The 17,473-nt window shown below is 43.8% G+C and overlaps 2 protein-coding genes across 4 annotated transcripts; one reads left to right on the top strand and one right to left on the bottom strand.

Annotated features, from left to right (window-relative positions):
- Window positions 3,730–11,792, bottom strand: LOC8068976 (probable starch synthase 4, chloroplastic/amyloplastic). Of its 3 annotated transcripts, none has more exons than XR_002447617.1 (16): window positions 11,499–11,792; window positions 10,879–10,987; window positions 10,554–10,629; window positions 9,524–10,451; window positions 9,358–9,409; window positions 7,590–7,712; window positions 7,433–7,508; window positions 7,174–7,358; window positions 6,874–7,065; window positions 6,712–6,780; window positions 5,874–6,083; window positions 5,659–5,797; window positions 5,291–5,440; window positions 4,710–4,771; window positions 4,546–4,621; window positions 3,730–4,444 (listed from the first exon to the last, which is right to left on the bottom strand). XR_002447617.1 is itself a non-coding variant. In XM_002440083.2 (16 exons), the coding sequence occupies exons 1-16, from the start codon at window positions 11,621–11,623 to the stop codon at window positions 4,274–4,276; spliced, it is 2,730 nt and encodes a 909-aa protein (XP_002440128.1). In that variant the 3' UTR covers window positions 3,730–4,273. The 3 variants fall into 3 exon arrangements, 2 of the variants coding, with proteins under 2 accessions (XP_002440128.1, XP_021303377.1); XM_002440083.2 differs by having other exon boundaries at window positions 5,659–5,784; window positions 11,499–11,623; XM_021447702.1 differs by having other exon boundaries at window positions 3,751–4,444; window positions 5,659–5,784; window positions 10,554–10,626; window positions 11,499–11,787.
- On the top strand, window positions 15,604–17,058 carry LOC8085903 (probable serine acetyltransferase 5). The gene has a single exon (XM_002441389.2). The coding sequence runs from the start codon at window positions 15,755–15,757 to the stop codon at window positions 16,718–16,720; it is 966 nt and encodes a 321-aa protein (XP_002441434.1). The 5' UTR covers window positions 15,604–15,754; the 3' UTR covers window positions 16,721–17,058.

The raw sequence follows: 17,473 nt of genomic DNA, 5'->3' as shown, positions 1-17,473 counted from the left end.
TTAAAGGCAGAGACAGTGGACCTCCCCCCCTTTTCTTTCAGCACGGCGTTCCCTTGATTTTTCCTGAGGGTCAAATCAAATGTCAAGAATACAGAAAACTTTAGGAAACGGATAAATTGCATGAACCTTTTTCTCTCTACACTAATAAACCAATAAATAAATTACTCAAATTTGGCGAGGCGCCATCAAGCTATCTTGCTTCATGTAGGCTGGCATAATCACAGACTATCACCTGCAGGCATGTGTTCTCCTATCATCATGTCACTACGGACAAAAGGTGCATGAGGCATCATGCCACAACCACCATGTAATCTGGGCTTACGAGTAGTGATGAACTACTCCTACCTGCTGCAACAGGAACAAAAAGATCATGTCAGAGCAGGGGCGCATGAGACATACTGAATTAAAATGAAGAGGAGGCACTTGCTGCAACATCAAGCAACACAAACATCATCGATAATACTACTGATAGCATGTCATTTTCCTAAAATATAATGATCAATGATACCACCACATTAAGACATGCTTGGCAGAGCTCCGCTGCTCTTTGATTCTATGGTGGAGTGACTACTTGGTTATGATGGAGGATCAGGAATTCAGGATGGACAGCACGTGAATAAGAGGACAATATAATGTGAACTAATCTTATTCTAAATTTGCAATGTGCAAAATTGTATTATGTGCCTCTAGTTTTAGCGTTGCCCTTTCTTTTTGATCAATTTCTACCTTATTACTAGGTTCACTTATTCATAAATCGACCAACCAAATTAAATGCGTTGTCCGTTTCAAATTATAAGTATCTTTGATTTTTTTTTTTTTGGGGTTGTGGTTGCCACCGGTTAGCCATACCTTTATTTGATTGTTTGATGCTTAATTAATCCATGGTTTCATCGGACAGTGTTGTCAGCCTGCTGCCTCGCACGCACCGTGATCAAACTTATCAGCATTGGGACATCGCAGACTTGTAGTGCCTCAACATGTAGAGGTGAAGACATTTGCAAACCGCAGTGTTGCATGGCATCACCTTATTGCGTTGTCAACTTGCCGCTTCCGATACGCCCGCGTCAACTTTCGAATCCTACCAGCGGGCGCCTAGGGCAGCCTCACGCTTGAATTGCCCAAATAACTCAATGCATCGGGTTCTCGTCCCTCGAGGAGATACTTTTTTTTTTTTTTTTTGAGAATGAATAGGCATACACTCACCACAAGCACGACAGGCAACAAGGGAGGCCCACAAAACCTATGGTCGCGAATTGGCAGCCCAAAATATTGGTTCACTATTGCAGTTCTTTCTTCCCTCTTTGTTCAAACCTTGGATGCTCAGCCTAGAAGCACGGCCCACATAGCTACTACGGGCCATGTGCGAGTGCGAGAGCGTACGAGCGACTCCACGCGCACTCAGGCCCACGCGTCGACACCTTTGGAGTGAAGCTGCGACTTCAATCTCCACTGAGCTCTTGTTGTAATCTTTCATGTATTTTTTTGCCATGCATATCATGCAACAGAAGATCGAAAAGGCTCATGAGCTTGCGTGCTTTGGTTTGCAAAGCAACCCGGATAAGTACCCTACTTTGTTTGGGTCGTTGACCCCTTGCCATTGTTTGTACTACAAACTCTTGGACTGTGATTTCACACTGGTTCCATGCATAAAAAAAGGTTAAAAAAAAAACACTACCAGTCATTAGCACACTAGTTACTGTCATTTATTAGCACACTAGTTACACACTGAATCCAGGCACAACACCAACATGCAAACATCTGAACCTCTCACTTCTGAGACTACCAGATTACGTAAACTCTTCTTATTTAAAGCAAGAACTAGGCAAAAATTCAGAGGAACCCTGCCTGCCGATGCTGGTTTTACTTGGTCCACCAGTGAAGGAAATCCTTGCGCCTGTTGATCTTCTTCTGCAGCTGAAGAACACCGTACAGCAGAGCCTCAGCGGTTGGCGGGCATCCAGGGACGTAGATGTCAACCGGGACGATCCGGTCGCAGCCCCGCACGACGGAGTACGAGTAGTGGTAGTATCCGCCGCCATTGGCGCAGCTGCCCATCGAGATCACCCAGCGAGGCTCCGGCATCTGGTCGTAGACCCTAGAGAAAACAGAGGAAGCTAAGTAGCTGAGAGTGAGCATTTTTCTGCAAGAAGTTACGTACTAATCTGTTATCTGTAAGCGAAAGGCGAGTTACAGGTTGGTGTCGGTCAGCGAGACGCCGAGACGTACCTGCGGAGCGCGGGCGCCATCTTGTTGGTGAGCGTGCCGGCGACGATCATGCAGTCGGACTGGCGCGGCGAGGGGCGGAAGATGAGGCCGAAGCGGTCGAAGTCGTAGCGGGAGGCGCCGGCGTGCATCATCTCGACGGCGCAGCAGGCGAGCCCGAACGTCATGGGCCAGATGGAGCCCCGCCGCGCCCAGTTCATGAGGTCGTCCACCTTGGACACCACGAACTCCGCCGCCTTCGACGCCAGCGCGGGAGGCAAAGGCGCCGCCCCGCCGTACGGCGCCGGGCGCGGGCTCCCCGCGGCAGAGGAGGAGGAGTAGGCGCGCGAGGAGGCGGGTAGGAGCGCCAGCCGCGCCGTGCGGGGGAGGAGCGCCATGGTGGTCGGGCAGTGACCGGGGAGGACGCCGGGAGGAGGGTGTCGTGGGTGCTGCGGGCTGCGGTCGGTGACGGTGGGTTCGCCCGCCGAGTTGAGGACACAGGACGGCACGAGCACGAGAGCGAACGGCGCGTGGCACTGGCAGGGACTGACTGAGGGGCACGACTCCAGTGTGGGCAGCCTAGGCCGACACGGCTCGAGTCCGCGGTGTCATATGGTGGACGCGAGCAGGAGCAGAGGATGGATGGCCGGTTTTGAGTCTCGGGAGGGAGAGGTCGGTATACGCGTGCCGTGTACACCGCACGACACGATTGCCGAGACATGTGTGACTACCGCCATGCTCGCTTCAACTTTATCAGCACTGTCCTTTACCGAAAGAATAGTCGCGTAATAAATCAGCATTAATAACACCATCAACAAGACAACAACAGTTAAATTTTAACAAGCCGAACATGGCACCGTCTCTACTCTCTAACGCTAGTATTCCACTACTCTCTCCATTCTATTGTAAATTACAATTCATTCTAAGAGCAAGGGCTCCTATAGTCCTACTTAAGCCCCAATAACTAAATATAAGTGTCCAGACTAAAAACATTACTCCAACAGGGTCCCTACTCCAGATCTTATATTTGATTGGGATCTCATTCTCATTTCTGTTGGCCTAACAGGACAGCCCCCATCCTCCATCGCGTGTCCTAGCCCCAGCGCACGCTCTCTCTCTCCCCTTGCATGTGTATGACACTCTACGATAACGGGCTTGATGCTCTAATTGTGTCCCTGTCTAAAGAAAGAAGAAAAAGACAATGACAAGTGGGTCTTTTCTGTCATTCTCTTTGAATAAGTTTGGGGACCCAAATTTAGATGCTACTGTTGAAGTTGAAACAAAAAAAGTTGAGCCCCAATAAGTAGAGGGAGCATCCAAATTAAAAGTAGAGGCCTAGTTTTGGAGGCTATTGCTAGAGTTACTCTAACCTTTTTTAAGTCAAAGCATTTAAATTTAATTAGTTATAAAATTTTATGATATCAAATAGATATAATGTAAAAGAATAGATAATAAAGAATCTAATTATAAAACTTTACACCCATGAACTAAACAAAGCCGATAAATTAATCAGTGCTCAGTGCAATGTTGATGCTCTTCTATCCCAACAAAAGAATCATATACGATATATAAAAAATAACTTTAGTATATTCTGTAATCTATACCACCTTCTCTCGTCTTAAACGATAGAAGCAACATTGTTGAGACAACAAAGACTTTGAGACTTTGCACTGGTCAGAGTATAACTCACACTAGTTTATGAGAACGTCTCGTCACGTGAATAAACTATAAAAATGTCTCAATTCACAGACCGATAGAGCTCAACAATCACGTGTATAACTGGGTATTTGCTCGCCCTGGCATCCCGATCTCGTATGTGCTTCTGTACCGACAGTAGCTGCAGCACCAAACATCCTTCAGAATATATCAGTTCTGTATTTCCTCTTATCTTTTTGCTTCGTTGGGAACTGCACGTAGCGCCAAGTCGCCCTTAGTATACCCAAGTAGGGAAGCACCGTGCTTCTTCAGCATATGCTTAATTTAGAGCTGATACAACCATATTTCTTTACCATACGGTTAAGCACAGCATCTAGGAGACTTCACAGAGGCAGTAGGGAACTGTCTCTGCTATTTACGCTGTTGCCCTGGCTCGAGCCGCTGCTCTCTGATAGATTTCTTCGTATTGGGAAGCTGAAGTATCCCAGCTGAAATCGATCTTCATGTCTTTCTGCACCAACTGTTTCCAAACTTCAGGTTTTCTATGGTAGTAGTTGAAAGCTCTTTCCAGTGCACTATCAAAACCCTATCAAAGTGAACATCACACATTAGCGGTACTGCAGCCACCAAAATATCTTAAATTCCAATATTTCATGTTAGGATGTACTACACAGATATGGCAACCACCTGCTCATCGGCCTTCAAAAAGGTGAAACCATTTCGCAGCTCCATGGGTATTGTTTCATCATCGAAATCAAAGACACTAAAATCACAAATCACATCACCACAGTATTATCAATACACGTTTGAAGGTGATTAACCTTTTGGTGAATGGCTGATTTATGATTTACCTGTCATTCAAACCACCAGTTCTCCGAACAATTGGCACAGAACCATATCGCATAGATATCATCTGTGGATGAAAAACAAGTTATAATTGCACATCAGAAGACTAGCACAATCATCAAGGCATGAGTTACATAATTACAATATGATATATTGATATACATATGACAAAAATGGTAAAGGATGTTTGTCAGTAAATGGCACTTCCTATGTTCCAAAATATGTCACATTAGTTTTACCATAAGTCAAACTTCTCTAACTTTGACCAAGCCTAACTAAAACAACCTACATATCATACTGAAATCAAAGGGAATTTCCTGTACATACTAATACGCCAAAAATGGTAAAGGATGTTTGTCAGTAAACAGCACTTCCTATGTTCCAAAATATATTTCGGTCAAAAAAAATGTTCCACAATATGTCACATTAGTTTTACCATAAGTCAAACTTCTCTAACTTTGACCAAGCCAAACTAAAACAACCTACGTATCATACTGAAATCAAAGGGAATTTCCTGTACATACTAATACGCATTATGCACGATACTAATTGCTAAATTATTAGACCAAATATGAAGCAAGCATACCTGAGTGAGGCCACATGGTTCAAACATAGAAGGAACAATGAACATGTCTGATGCTGCAAAAATCATATGTGACAGAGCATCATCATACTTCAAAAGCAGCCTGACATTGCTGTTGTTCTGAAATTGGTCCGCTATACCCTCAAACTCTCTCTGTGGAACAAATGAACAACAAATACATCAAGTGTTACGACCATAAACAAACAGCTGTTTGACCGAGGCAGCAGAGAAATACGGTATTTCAAACAATCAGGCCATGCTGCTTTCATGATTAATTAGCTATTCATGAGAAGCTGAAGGCTGTTTTCCTAGATTTCAAGATTCCAGATTGGCCAAATGTACTGCATGAATACTCCAGCAAGAAAACACACCTGGATATGCTGTACTGGACTTGAACCCAACAGAACAAATTGTCCACCCAACTCAGCTGTTTTATATATTGCATGCCTGATGAGATGTACACCCTTCTGAGGAACTAGCCTCGTAATGCAACCAACCTGCTTGAGGAAACTTCAGTTCTCTAGTAAATCTTGGAGAGAGGAAGAGGCTCAAATCAAGTACACAATTGTGTGGATGGAAAACATACTAGTGGCTGGGAAGCATGTGTGGAAGACAGCTTCAACTGCTTCCTGAGAGCTGCTTTATTTGCTGACTTTCCATATAGATCATTAGCACTGTATTGAACCTTGAGAAACCTATCTGTAGATGGATTCCAAGTATCTGTGTCGATGCCATTAAGTATTCCAATAAATTTCTTGGAGTGCACTTTGAGTGTATCTTGGAGCCCACGCCCACCCTGAGCAACAGAGTAACTTCGTCAGAAACAAAACACAGAGACTCTTTACATCCCAAAGGGTAAAACTCAATGAGATTCACAATAATGACAAAGCTTGAAGACAGATTACATGGTTCAAAAAAATAATAATAATGTGGAATTAAAACACCAGAACCATTTCAGGCCTATGTAAGATAATGTACCGGAATTAGGACAGTTTCAAGCATTCAACCTCTTTGTCTGACTCAGTTCATTTCTATCTCATCCCATTTGCTTTTAAGTCCACATTAGTTCAATAAAAATGAGTGTCAGGTAAGCAATTCTTGAATCCCTAGCAACTTCCGTGAAATGATCTACAATAATTTTAGTCCATGAAGAAATATCAAGAAGAAAACTGTGCAATGTTTCACATGTGGATAATTTACATGGATAAATCCTAGATCTTTTGGGGAATATTTATTGTATTTTGTCTCTTTAGTTTTTAAAATATTCTTAGAGTTTATTTATTGCAGTTTTTCAGTTTAGTTTTTTAAAATCTTTTTAACATTTCTATTAGACAACATAAAAGAGAAAAGGCCAGAAATCAATACATTAGTTGCAATGTTGCATCCAATGGAAGACACACTGAACCTAAAGGTCAGAATATTACCTCTGAGCGCACCTCTTGAGCATACGTTGGTGATACAGTTGTGACAATGTTGGAATACACAATTGCACCCTGAACACAATAAGTGCATAAAAGCATTAGTGATACCATAAGGCTGAACTCTAGTTCCGACTCTCCTGTTAAACATTTTCCATAGGTAAATACCTTAACTACATTTATTCTGCCATGTGAATTATCCCGCATTCTGTCTGGTCTATCCAGGTGATCAACATCAAGGCCACAATATGCTAAATCCTGAGCTGGAGCAACTCCTTGATATTCAAAATTGTGACAGGTAAAACAAATTCTAGCTGAGTTGAAGCCCAGATTTGCATAAACATCCCAGTAAAGAGGTGCCTGGAGTTTACAATGTAAGAAAAAAACATAATTTAATACCTAAAACTTTGTAACTTTTAATAAAAGCAAGATCCATTTTCAGTTGGAACATGATCATTTAAATCTTACAACAAATGCAGTCTGCCAGTCATGACAGTGAATTATGTCAACTTTCTTCCCGGATTGGTACAGCAATTCCAGTGCAACACGGCTAAAGTAGGAAAAACGTTTGAAGTCATCATGCTCTCCGTAGTATTGCGCCCTCCAGAAGAACTTACCTGGATGCTGCGGCTCAATAAAGTAGACAGGAAGACCTGCATATGCAAATTTAGTTAGGCAACTGTAGATCAAATTTTATATGATGGTTGAACTGAGTGTTGACTGGAACCTTCAACAGTCCCAGTCCATATCTTGTTCGCAAACATATTTCCTTCGAAGTAAGACTTCACCACAACATCTAGAACCTGTACAATCACCAAACAGCAATCTTAACCAAGCGAAAGATAAAAATAAAACTACAATAAGAGTTAACAAAAAATACATACCTTAAGATTATTGATTTGGTTATGCTGCATGCAATCATATTTGGGAAGAATAATCTCTACTAGGTGCCCTTTTTTTTGAAGTGCCTTCCCAAGACCAGAGATCACATCTGCCAAACCACCAACCTACATAGTCATGCACACCAAAAAACTCTAAGATGACGAACAGGGATGAAATTTAATCAGCATAGACACCAATAGCAGTCTAAAATATTTAGTAAATCGTCGTATTGGTAATTAAATCTAAGGAACCAATATAATATAAAATATATAATCCAGTAGATGGAGAACAATACAACTCAACCTATAAGTTATCAGCCTGTTTTTACAGATTCGGGCAATTTAGCACTGAATCAACATCAAGTTTATTACTTTGTGGGTGACGGCTTCTTAACAGCAGCACACTTTCAACTGTATCAGATTTTTTTTGCAGAAAAATAGCAGGAACTCTGCCTTGCATTGTAGTAGAGAGAGAAAAAACATAAAGTTAATCACTTAATCCTCGAAGGGCAAAGAGAAATACCACGCACACCAGAACTATCACAGACTACAAACGCCAATCGCCAAAGGACTAAACCACCCCCATTCCAAGTTCCCAAAAGCTCGCCGCCATTGCTCTATGACTTCCTTAGCGCTAGTCGCCACAGATAGTGAGGAAGATCCTTCATTTTGAAAAATACACCAGTTTCTTTCTTTCCACAAATTCCACATGATGTAAATGACTACGCCATTGAAGTCACACTTCTTCTCTTTCGGCACCGCTTTGGTTGCCGTTTCTCAACAATACATGATGGAGCTGAAATTTGCCGCCTGGATATGCGAGGGAAAAGAGAGATGGTCCCACACAAGCACCTGCTTCCAAACTTCAGCCGCAAAGGGACCTGTATCAGATTTATTGTTCTCTCCAATCAGCCCTTAAGATTCTCAAACTGGAAAATACTTGAGGGGAAGCACCTTTACACTACTTATGAATGAGCTGGAAAACACGTGTTAATACTTATTTGGTGTGCTCCCCTATGTATCAACAATACTTCACTAACCCAGCCATTCCCATATCCAATACCTGCGTATGCGATACTTGGATACTTTCTCTATATTACCAAAGTGCTGCATTTTCATAGTCGGGTATTGTCATACCTGTACCGGTGATACATAGGTGCCCCTATTAGAACTTACTCCAGTTCAAATAGAGGACTGCAAGAATGATGCTTTACGATCAACACTTCAACAAGACAGCTTTACCTAGAAAAATATGGCAGCCCTACACTTCCATCAGCAAGCGCACAAGGCGGAGGGAGAAAGCAATATGGTGATCAGAAAATCAACCAACATGTAGCAATCTTTATAGGAGGGTTCCTTCGGTTTCCAGCCTGTGTGCTGAGACAGCTGAGCTGGGCTTGTATCAAGGAATGATCGTTTAGCTGGTGTGCGGGTTAACTTTGGTAGTTTGCTTAAGGTTAGGTCTGGTCGCTTGACATTTAAGTGGTTCTGGGGGCCTCTCTGGCTGGACCCTGGGTGTACAGGGAGGTTGGCTTTTAGTTCTTAGTACTGTATGCTCTACATCATATCAAACTTCATTAATTTCGTTGCTAGAAGGTAATGAAATTTGGTTTCGGCCATGGTGGGGAAAAAACAAGACAGCATTACCTAGAAAAGTGTCTTTTCTGTTTGCACCTAGTTTTTATGCAACATATTACAAAGAAAATTATCAAGAAATGAGATAATGGAAACATATACACTTGATGAAAACTGAATTAATAACAAGGATCACCTTTGCAACAGGAGCCATCTCTGCTGCTATGTGGACAATGTGCAAACCAGAACTGCATTGAATAATAATATTCAATCATACAAAACACAACAGACCAATATTTTCTGAAGCAAAGTGGTTGTATAAACAAGTTTTTTCCTCTTATTGGCAAAGCAGAAAGTGGTACCTTGTTCCTGGTAGTGCCATCTTTAGGAAATTTTCTATCAGTTCCCTCTCTTCCATTCCTCTGGATGACAAGTAAGCTTCCCGAAGGCGATTATCCCTTTTCCAAGCCATTTCTCTCAACATACTTGCATCATTGATGGATATTTTCTTCTCAAGCGACCACCCATCAATCAGAAGAGAGATCCTACTCCAGAACTCCGATGGCATGCCTTCTGCATAATGCTCCATTGACTTTTTCTCACTTTCGTTTATTAGTTTGCTGAGAGTATCTTGAAACTCCACTATTGAGTGTTCATAAAGTTCAATTTGTGAATGCATTTCATGACTACATGCTTGAAAGCGCTCTTCTACTGATTTTAACCTTTGCTGCAAAATATCAACCAAATAAAGACAGAACTTTGATACGTTTGTTGCTCCCAATGATGCTTTTAATTTCTCAACCTTATCCGGGAAATCACGATAACCATCTAGCGTCAGAGCAGCATGCTCCACTTGGTTTGCTGTGGAATCAAGCAAGTCTTCCAAATTTTCTACTTTCTCCCACCAGGCATCTTGTTGCAGAGGACCAAGTTTCAACATATCAGATTGGGCAGAAATGAATGTACATTCGAGCTCCCTAAGGGAAGCATCTAAAAGAGCACGCTCTTTCTCCAACTTGAATAGACTCTCCTCTGTCTCAGTTATCTCAATAAGCTTTGCTTTTAGAAAATTCATGTCATCCTTCAGTAGCACATTCTCTTCCTTTACGACATCAAACTCCAGACCCTCTGCATCAGACTTCACTTCACTAGAAAGCACAGATTGTGTACCTGTTTCTGACAGTTTCATCTCTAAAATGTTTATCTTCTGTTCCAAAGCTTCCTTCTCTTTAAGAATTTTGTCAGCACGTCCCAATGCTTGAAGACGAGCTTGATTCAGAAGCAATATATCTAACCAAAAAAAGTTTGAAATTAGAGTTCATCATATGTACATGTCTGCATATTTGTAATCATAAAACACTATAAGAATAAACAGAGGAAGGAATCTCCTACTCTTCTGGGTATTCTGTATCATTCCTACCAAATCTTCCAGTTGAATGTTTAGTAGTTCATTTTCATCTTCAGACTTCTGCCGCAAAGAGATCAAACAGAAACGCTTAAAAGAAACAACAGTGAATAAATAAATAAGGACAAGCAGAAGAGTATTGATATTTCATAGTGAAAATTCAAATTTGATAAGTTGCAGTGTAAGAGTCTAATAAGAATAAAAACATATGAAACATGAAAAAAAAACATCTTACACTACAATTGTGTCAAGCACTATAGATTAGAGAACATCTTATGGAAGACACAATTGCTATAGAATTTGCTGCAGTACCTGTTGCTGCTCTTCATCAATGGAAGTTGCTGCTCTATCTCTCTGAATGCTAGCCCTGTTACGATGGTTAGCACTAGGTGTGCTCTTCTGATGAGGTTGCACGCCAGTCCTAACACCAGAAAATGGAAGTTTGATTATTTGTACATACATGATACATACTTTTCAAATTCTAGCAACTAAGTGTTGTATATAACATACAACAATGTTTAGAAATGGGGTAGAACAGTGCGGTCAAACATGAGCCTCAGCAGCGTCAGATTGGAGCGAAGACAATTCAATCATGTTTTCAGAACAACAGTTATTTTGGCACTAATGTTTACAAATGGACAGAACAGTGCGATCATACATGACAATAGTGTTTATAGGGACTGGAAACGGCCATTTCTTATACATTAAAAAGAAAGAAAGAAAAAAAAACAAGCACGGTTGACGACTCCAGTAGTTTGCAGCCACTGCAACGTGTGCAGATAACGTAGTACAGCATTACGATCCCATCCACGACCCCGGAGATCGCCAAGCCCACCCCAACGCTCCAATGTCACAAGCAATACAGCGAACACAAGACGAGCGCCTTCCACGCGGAGCTCCTACGGAGACACGCGCGCACATAAGCAACTCACCTGAGGTTCCGGCGCGGCGTCCGGCGGGACACGGCGAGGCGGTGGCGCCCGGCGATCGTGCACGGAGCGGGGCTGCGGAACAGGAGAGCGGCGGCCTCGGCGCCCGCCGCCGCCGAGCACGACATGGGAAGCCGAGGAGGATGGGGGGCACAGGGGGTGAGAGGGAGTGGTGGAGTGAGCTCGAGGCGGCCGCGTCGGGGTTCGCGTGGGCGGCGGTTGGAAAAAGCGGCGGAGTGGAGTGAGACGGAAGCGTGGGCTGGGCCGCGTGGCCGTGCAGTGGGGAGTGGGGAGTGGGGCCCGTGCGCTGCGCGCGGAAGGCGGACGAAGGAGAGCCAAACAGAGGCGGGGCTAATCTGGGTTCTAGCCGCCAGGGCCCCGCTAATCGGGAGGCGTGGGGCCGTGACGGCAGCGGGTAGTCCTCTCCTGGCTACGGACCCAAGCGGTCAAGCGGACGCCGTACTGTACTTTCGAAACGACTACAATGCAAAGTTATATACGTTATTGTAATCGTTTCGCAACTATAGTACAGTTAAATCGTTAAAAAAATATTTAGTTAATTTTTCATAACCTTTTAAGGTAGCCTTTTATCAACTTCTCATGTAAAGACATCTCTAATAGTATTAAAGAGTCAGCATGTAAAATATTTTATTAAAAAACAGAATGAATAATAAGTTTTTTTTAGATCCAATTATAAACATAGACTCTCACGTACACGAATATACACTTACCGCACGTTCTATCTTTATGAGCACCTTGAAATAATTGGGTTGGACTAATAAATCTAGAAATTGACAAAGTCATTACAGGCAACTTATTGTTGACAGATACGTTATCTACCATTGAAAAAATAGCATCATTAAATCCTAGACTAAATCTTGAAAAATGCGATAACTTTTCAAAGCTCATATACTTATAATTCATATGTTTATGCTGTTCATATGTATTGCTAAACTAACATGTTGGGCTACTGTTTAAAGTTCATATGAACTAGCAAGTCGACTCTATTGTTGAGAATGTCCTAATTTCTACTGAAGCTAAGCTAGCATGTTTGGCATGCCTGCTTATTCCGTCCCTATAGCCACCATCATCGCATCCTCGTAGAACACCCATGGTCACCAGCTTATTTGTCGAATATGCCAACTATTCAACAATGTTTTTCTTTTATAATAAATCAGTGAACAGTACTTTCAGCCATGACTTATCAACCAAAACGATAGAAGCAGATAAAAAATTATTAGCTGATAAAAATGTACGGCTTATTATAAGATAAAAACATTATTAACTGATAAAAATGTATGGCATATAAGACAAAGGAACAACCTCATTATCTCTATGGTACTCATAGTTGACATTATAGTCTAGACTACATGCTAATGTAACATGGTTTTGCTTCAAATTGCAGGGAGGAAGAAAGGGTCTTCTAACTTTAGTGCACATACAAGTAAAATTTATTTATATAAATAAACAAAACAATAATACATAATAATAATTTTCTAATTAATGTACATGTTGGTCTTGCAAAGAAATTGTTTGTCTAATTCCAAGTAATTCCATAGAGCTAGTTAATAATTTAAGGGCACCACCCAGACAACACCTAGTGTTAGACCTTGTTTAGTTCCTCATCAAAACCCAAAATTTTTTAAGATTCCCTATCACATCGGATCTTTGGACACATGTATGAAGTATTAAATATAGATGAAAATAAAAACTAATTACACAGTTTACTTACAATTTGCACGATGAATTTTTTGAGCTTAGTTAGTCTATGATTGCAAGTAGCAACTTGTACTCTACCATGGTCCTGACACTATGCTCAGCTTTTGTCCAAAGCTCTTTGGCTTTTGCATGCCTTTTTATACCACAACGCTGGAACATATAAGTGTATTGTGGAACATATAAGTGTATTTGGTTTCTGATCAACTTCTAGCCTGGCTAGAAAATAAGTCAGGCTAGTCTAAGTCTGTTACCAACAAGCCAAAACAAACTTATTTGGTTGTCTACACTACTTAAGCCTGGCTAATAGTTTGTTTGGTTGGTTGGCAATTTGGCTTGGATAGAGCCACCTCTTCTTTGTGTAAGTAACTTCACCCCTTTAAAGCAATTCATCGAACACCTTTAAGCCGGGCAAGGAGAGCAGAGGGAACAAGCCATGGGCGATGCCACAGTTTGTCATGTCGTTGCTCGTGGGCCTCGACGACGTTGCAGTCCTCCCTACCACCGTCAACGATGCCGCGACATCAGTCCTGTGGTTGGTCTCGCAAGCGAAGTAGGCCAGTGGGGACCCATGGGTCGCCGAGGCCATGGATCTCGGTCGGGTCTTCATGTCGGGTGACTTGGCTAGTGGCACCATCGTGCACCACTTCGCCGGTGGCAACATGTCAGGTCCAGGAGGAGTCGGAGAAGGACCACATCACAAAATAGGACGAGGGTGGCATAGAGCGCATCTTTGTCTTTGCCCTGGTCGACCATGCCACGCGCGCCTTCGCGATGATTGCGGTGGTGGGAGAAGGAGGAGGAGCGTTAGCTGGGGAGGAGGAGGAACGCCGGTGGGAGAGAATGAGGAGGAGCGCCGGCGGGGGAGAAGGAGGAGCATCACCGCTGGTAGGGGAGCACTGGCGGGGGAGAAGGAGGAACACCGGACGGTGAGAGAAACTTAGTTGAGCTAGTCAGAGCCTGGCTCTAGAAGAAACACCAACATGATGTTTCTAGTTGGGCCTGGCTAAGGCTGTACGGAAGGCCAGATGGAGCCCTGGCTCCAGAGGCTGGCCAGACAACCAAATAGGCCAAACCTGGCCCATCCAAGCAAAATGTTAGGTTTAGAGGTCAACCAAACACACCCATGGTTGCTTCAAACTTTTTGTCAGTGAAAGCTAACACTTCCTCAAGTCCTCAAGAGAACATGACACCCGGTGGGGAATATTCTTGATGATTTAGAGACTAGATGTGCATGGATGGAAGTTGGGGCAGTACTCAGGATGGAGTGTTGGGCATGGCCTAGACGTGAAAGCCTCAATCGGATAACGTCGTCATTGATGACTCATCAACATTGACAATTTTCTTTGCCTTTTTGTTTATTGTTTATGCAAGTAAAGTTTAGTGCCATCTTCATAAGTTGCTACCATTGCAAAGTTTCACTTAGCTACTATAGTTTTGTTTAACGAATGCAAGTTGTTTGCCGCTGGGCATGCGGTTTTAGGGAGAGGAGTATGAGCAATATGTACATGTGTTGTGGCCTTCTGGGCATCTTGTAGCCCTTTTCCGAAAATCTTTACACGTATGGTCACTTTCCGAAAATGTGGGGATTATATGAGCTTATCACTTGCATGTAAAAGAAAACCAACTTTGACTTTACTTTTCAAAAAAAAAATCCAGCTATGTAAACACATGTATGATCATATATAGGAGCCACAAAACTGAAGCTAAACAAAACCGTGGCTTACATTAAAAAAAACTACGAGTTGGACAACAATATGTACTGCAGATTCATAGTTGACCAACAAATGTATGTTCCCCTCATCCAGTCCAGATTCATAGCGACTGCAGAAAAACTACAAAGGTACTATGGTTGACAATGTAGTCATGGCTACATGCACACGGTCTTGTCTTCCCTTCTTTTGAAGGAAAAAAAAGGGTCTTCTGACTCTGTTAGGCCCTGTTTTGATTGAGAATAAAAAAATTTTGGATGTCACATCGGATGTGTCGAAAGGACGTCGGGAAGAGTTTTTACAAACTAATAAAAAAACAAATTACATAGCTCGTCAGAAAACTGCAAGATAAATTTATTAAGTATAATTAATCTATCATTAGTACATGTGGGTTACTGTAGCATTTAAGGCTAATTATAGAGTAACTAGGTTTAAAAGATTCGTCTCGTGAATTTTAACCAAACTGTGTAATTAGTTTATTTTTTATCTATATTTAATATTCCATACATGTGTCTAAAGATTTGATGGGATGGATGAAAAATTTTTGGGTAACTGAACAGGGCCTTAGACTACGGGCCTAAGTACGGCCCAATCCAAAGCCCATCGATCTTACCGCGAGGTAGTAGTAGGCTACTAGCCTACTAGCCTACTACTAGCTACTAGCAGAGACTGCCGCAGCGCACGCGCCACCTGTCCTGTGCAGCCGTGCTCGGCGGCATATATCCCCTCGCCCCTGCGCCGGGGCCGCAGCTCGCAAGTGGCTCGCGTTCCTCGCCTCGCTCCGCCCAATCCGTCACGGTCCCGCCACCTAATCCCTCCGCGCGCCTCGCGATGCCGGCCGGCCAGCCGCACGCGCACGAGGCCGCCGCTGGCGGCGGCGGCGCCTCGAACCACTCCAACCACCACCTGCCAGTCCACTCGCCACCGCCGCTCCCCGCGGAGGTGGTGCCGGCGTACCCGCCCCCGGAGTCGGAGGACGACGAGACCTGGGTGTGGACCCAGATCAAGGCGGAGGCCCGGCGCGACGCGGACGCGGAGCCGGCGCTCGCCTCCTTCCTCTACGCCACCGTGCTGTCCCACCCGTCGCTGCCCCGTTCACTCTCCTTCCACCTCGCCAACAAGCTCTGCTCCTCCACGCTGCTCTCCACGCTCCTCTACGACCTCTTCCTCGCCACGCTCACCGCGCACCCGTCCCTCCGCGCCGCCGTCGTCGCCGACCTACTCGCCGCCCGCTCCCGCGACCCCGCCTGCGTCGGCTTCTCCCACTGCCTCCTCAACTACAAGGGCTTCCTCGCCATCCAGGCCCACCGCGTCGCGCACGTGCTCTGGGCGCAGCACCGCCGGCCCCTTGCGCTCGCGCTCCAGTCCCGCGTCGCTGACGTCTTCGCTGTCGACATCCACCCCGCCGCCGTCGTCGGGAAGGGAATCCTCCTCGACCACGCCACCGGCGTCGTCATCGGTGAGACGGCCGTCGTCGGCGACAACGTCTCCATCCTCCACCACGTCACCTTGGGTGGGACTGGGAAGGCGGTGGGCGACCGGCACCCCAAGATTGGGGATGGCGTGCTGATTGGAGCAGGGGCCACGATCCTTGGGAACGTGAAAATTGGTGCCGGGGCTAAGATTGGGGCCGGATCCGTGGTGCTGATTGATGTGCCGGCGAGGAGCACGGCGGTTGGGAACCCTGCCAGGCTGATTGGTGGGAAGAAGGCCGAGGGCGAGAATGATGAGGACATGCCGGGGGAGTCCATGGATCATACGTCCTTCATACGTCAATGGTCGGACTACACCATTTGAGAGCAATTTTCCAAGGTCGATTACTCTTCTTCTGTATCGCTAGTAATGGTGATGTACCAAATAGTGACGTGCCCTTCTTTGTTGTGTGCTATGGTTTGTCTGCGATGAACTGTATTTTAGAAGCCTAGTGTTTATGATCAATCATTTTGTTAGCTAAGTGTGCCATGCTTGGATACTGGTACATTATCACTGATGAATAAATCTGTATATCCATAGGGGAGTTGGTTGGAATTTGTCACATTCCTTATGAATCAAACTCCAAGGTCAGAGTTAAGTGTGTAAAGCGATATCTTATCTGATGCAGCTTATGTTATTCGATATTATGCTAATTAGTCTGATACAGTGACTTTTTGTTCATCGAATTATTGAATGTGGTGCATTGTAATTTGTAAAATCGAGAAGAGACTAAATCTTAGAATAACCTCTCATCGAGTTTGTTTTGCATGTCCACTGTGTAAATAAGTATATGCTTTAATACCACAAACTTGTCATGAAAAGTAGTCCTGGAGTATTTTTGGTAGTCACTATTATCTGAAAAAATTATTTGCCTAGAGGTGATGCATGTCGTACAACATTTTTGTTTGGTTGGAACACTTAGAATTGCTGCTGCTCTGTTGAGAAAAAAAAATCTAATGTTTGTATATTATATACGCAAGTTTTCTCTGCTAGTAACGGATGTGGCTTTAGTTCATTCTCATCAATTTTCACATGTTTTCTTATCCATTCATTTCTGGAAGGACACACAGATTTGGC

The sequence above is a fragment of the Sorghum bicolor genome, chromosome 9, assembly GCF_000003195.3.
Source record: "Sorghum bicolor cultivar BTx623 chromosome 9, Sorghum_bicolor_NCBIv3, whole genome shotgun sequence".
NCBI classification, from domain to species: domain Eukaryota; kingdom Viridiplantae; phylum Streptophyta; class Magnoliopsida; order Poales; family Poaceae; genus Sorghum; species Sorghum bicolor.
This window is presented reverse-complemented; position numbering and strand designations above follow the sequence as displayed.

Coding starts and splice junctions, on each gene's coding strand:
- LOC8068976 (XM_002440083.2), bottom strand. CDS start 11,623: ATGTCGTGCTCGGCGGCGGCGGGCGCCGAGGCCGCCGCTCTCCTGTTC. Junction 9,410..9,523: donor ATGGCACTACCAGGAACAAG/GTACCACTTTCT, acceptor TATTCAATGCAG/TTCTGGTTTGCACATTGTCC. Junction 7,509..7,589: donor ACCAAATCAATAATCTTAAG/GTATGTATTTTT, acceptor GTGATTGTACAG/GTTCTAGATGTTGTGGTGAA.
- LOC8085903 (XM_002441389.2), top strand. CDS start 15,755: ATGCCGGCCGGCCAGCCGCACGCGCACGAGGCCGCCGCTGGCGGCGGC.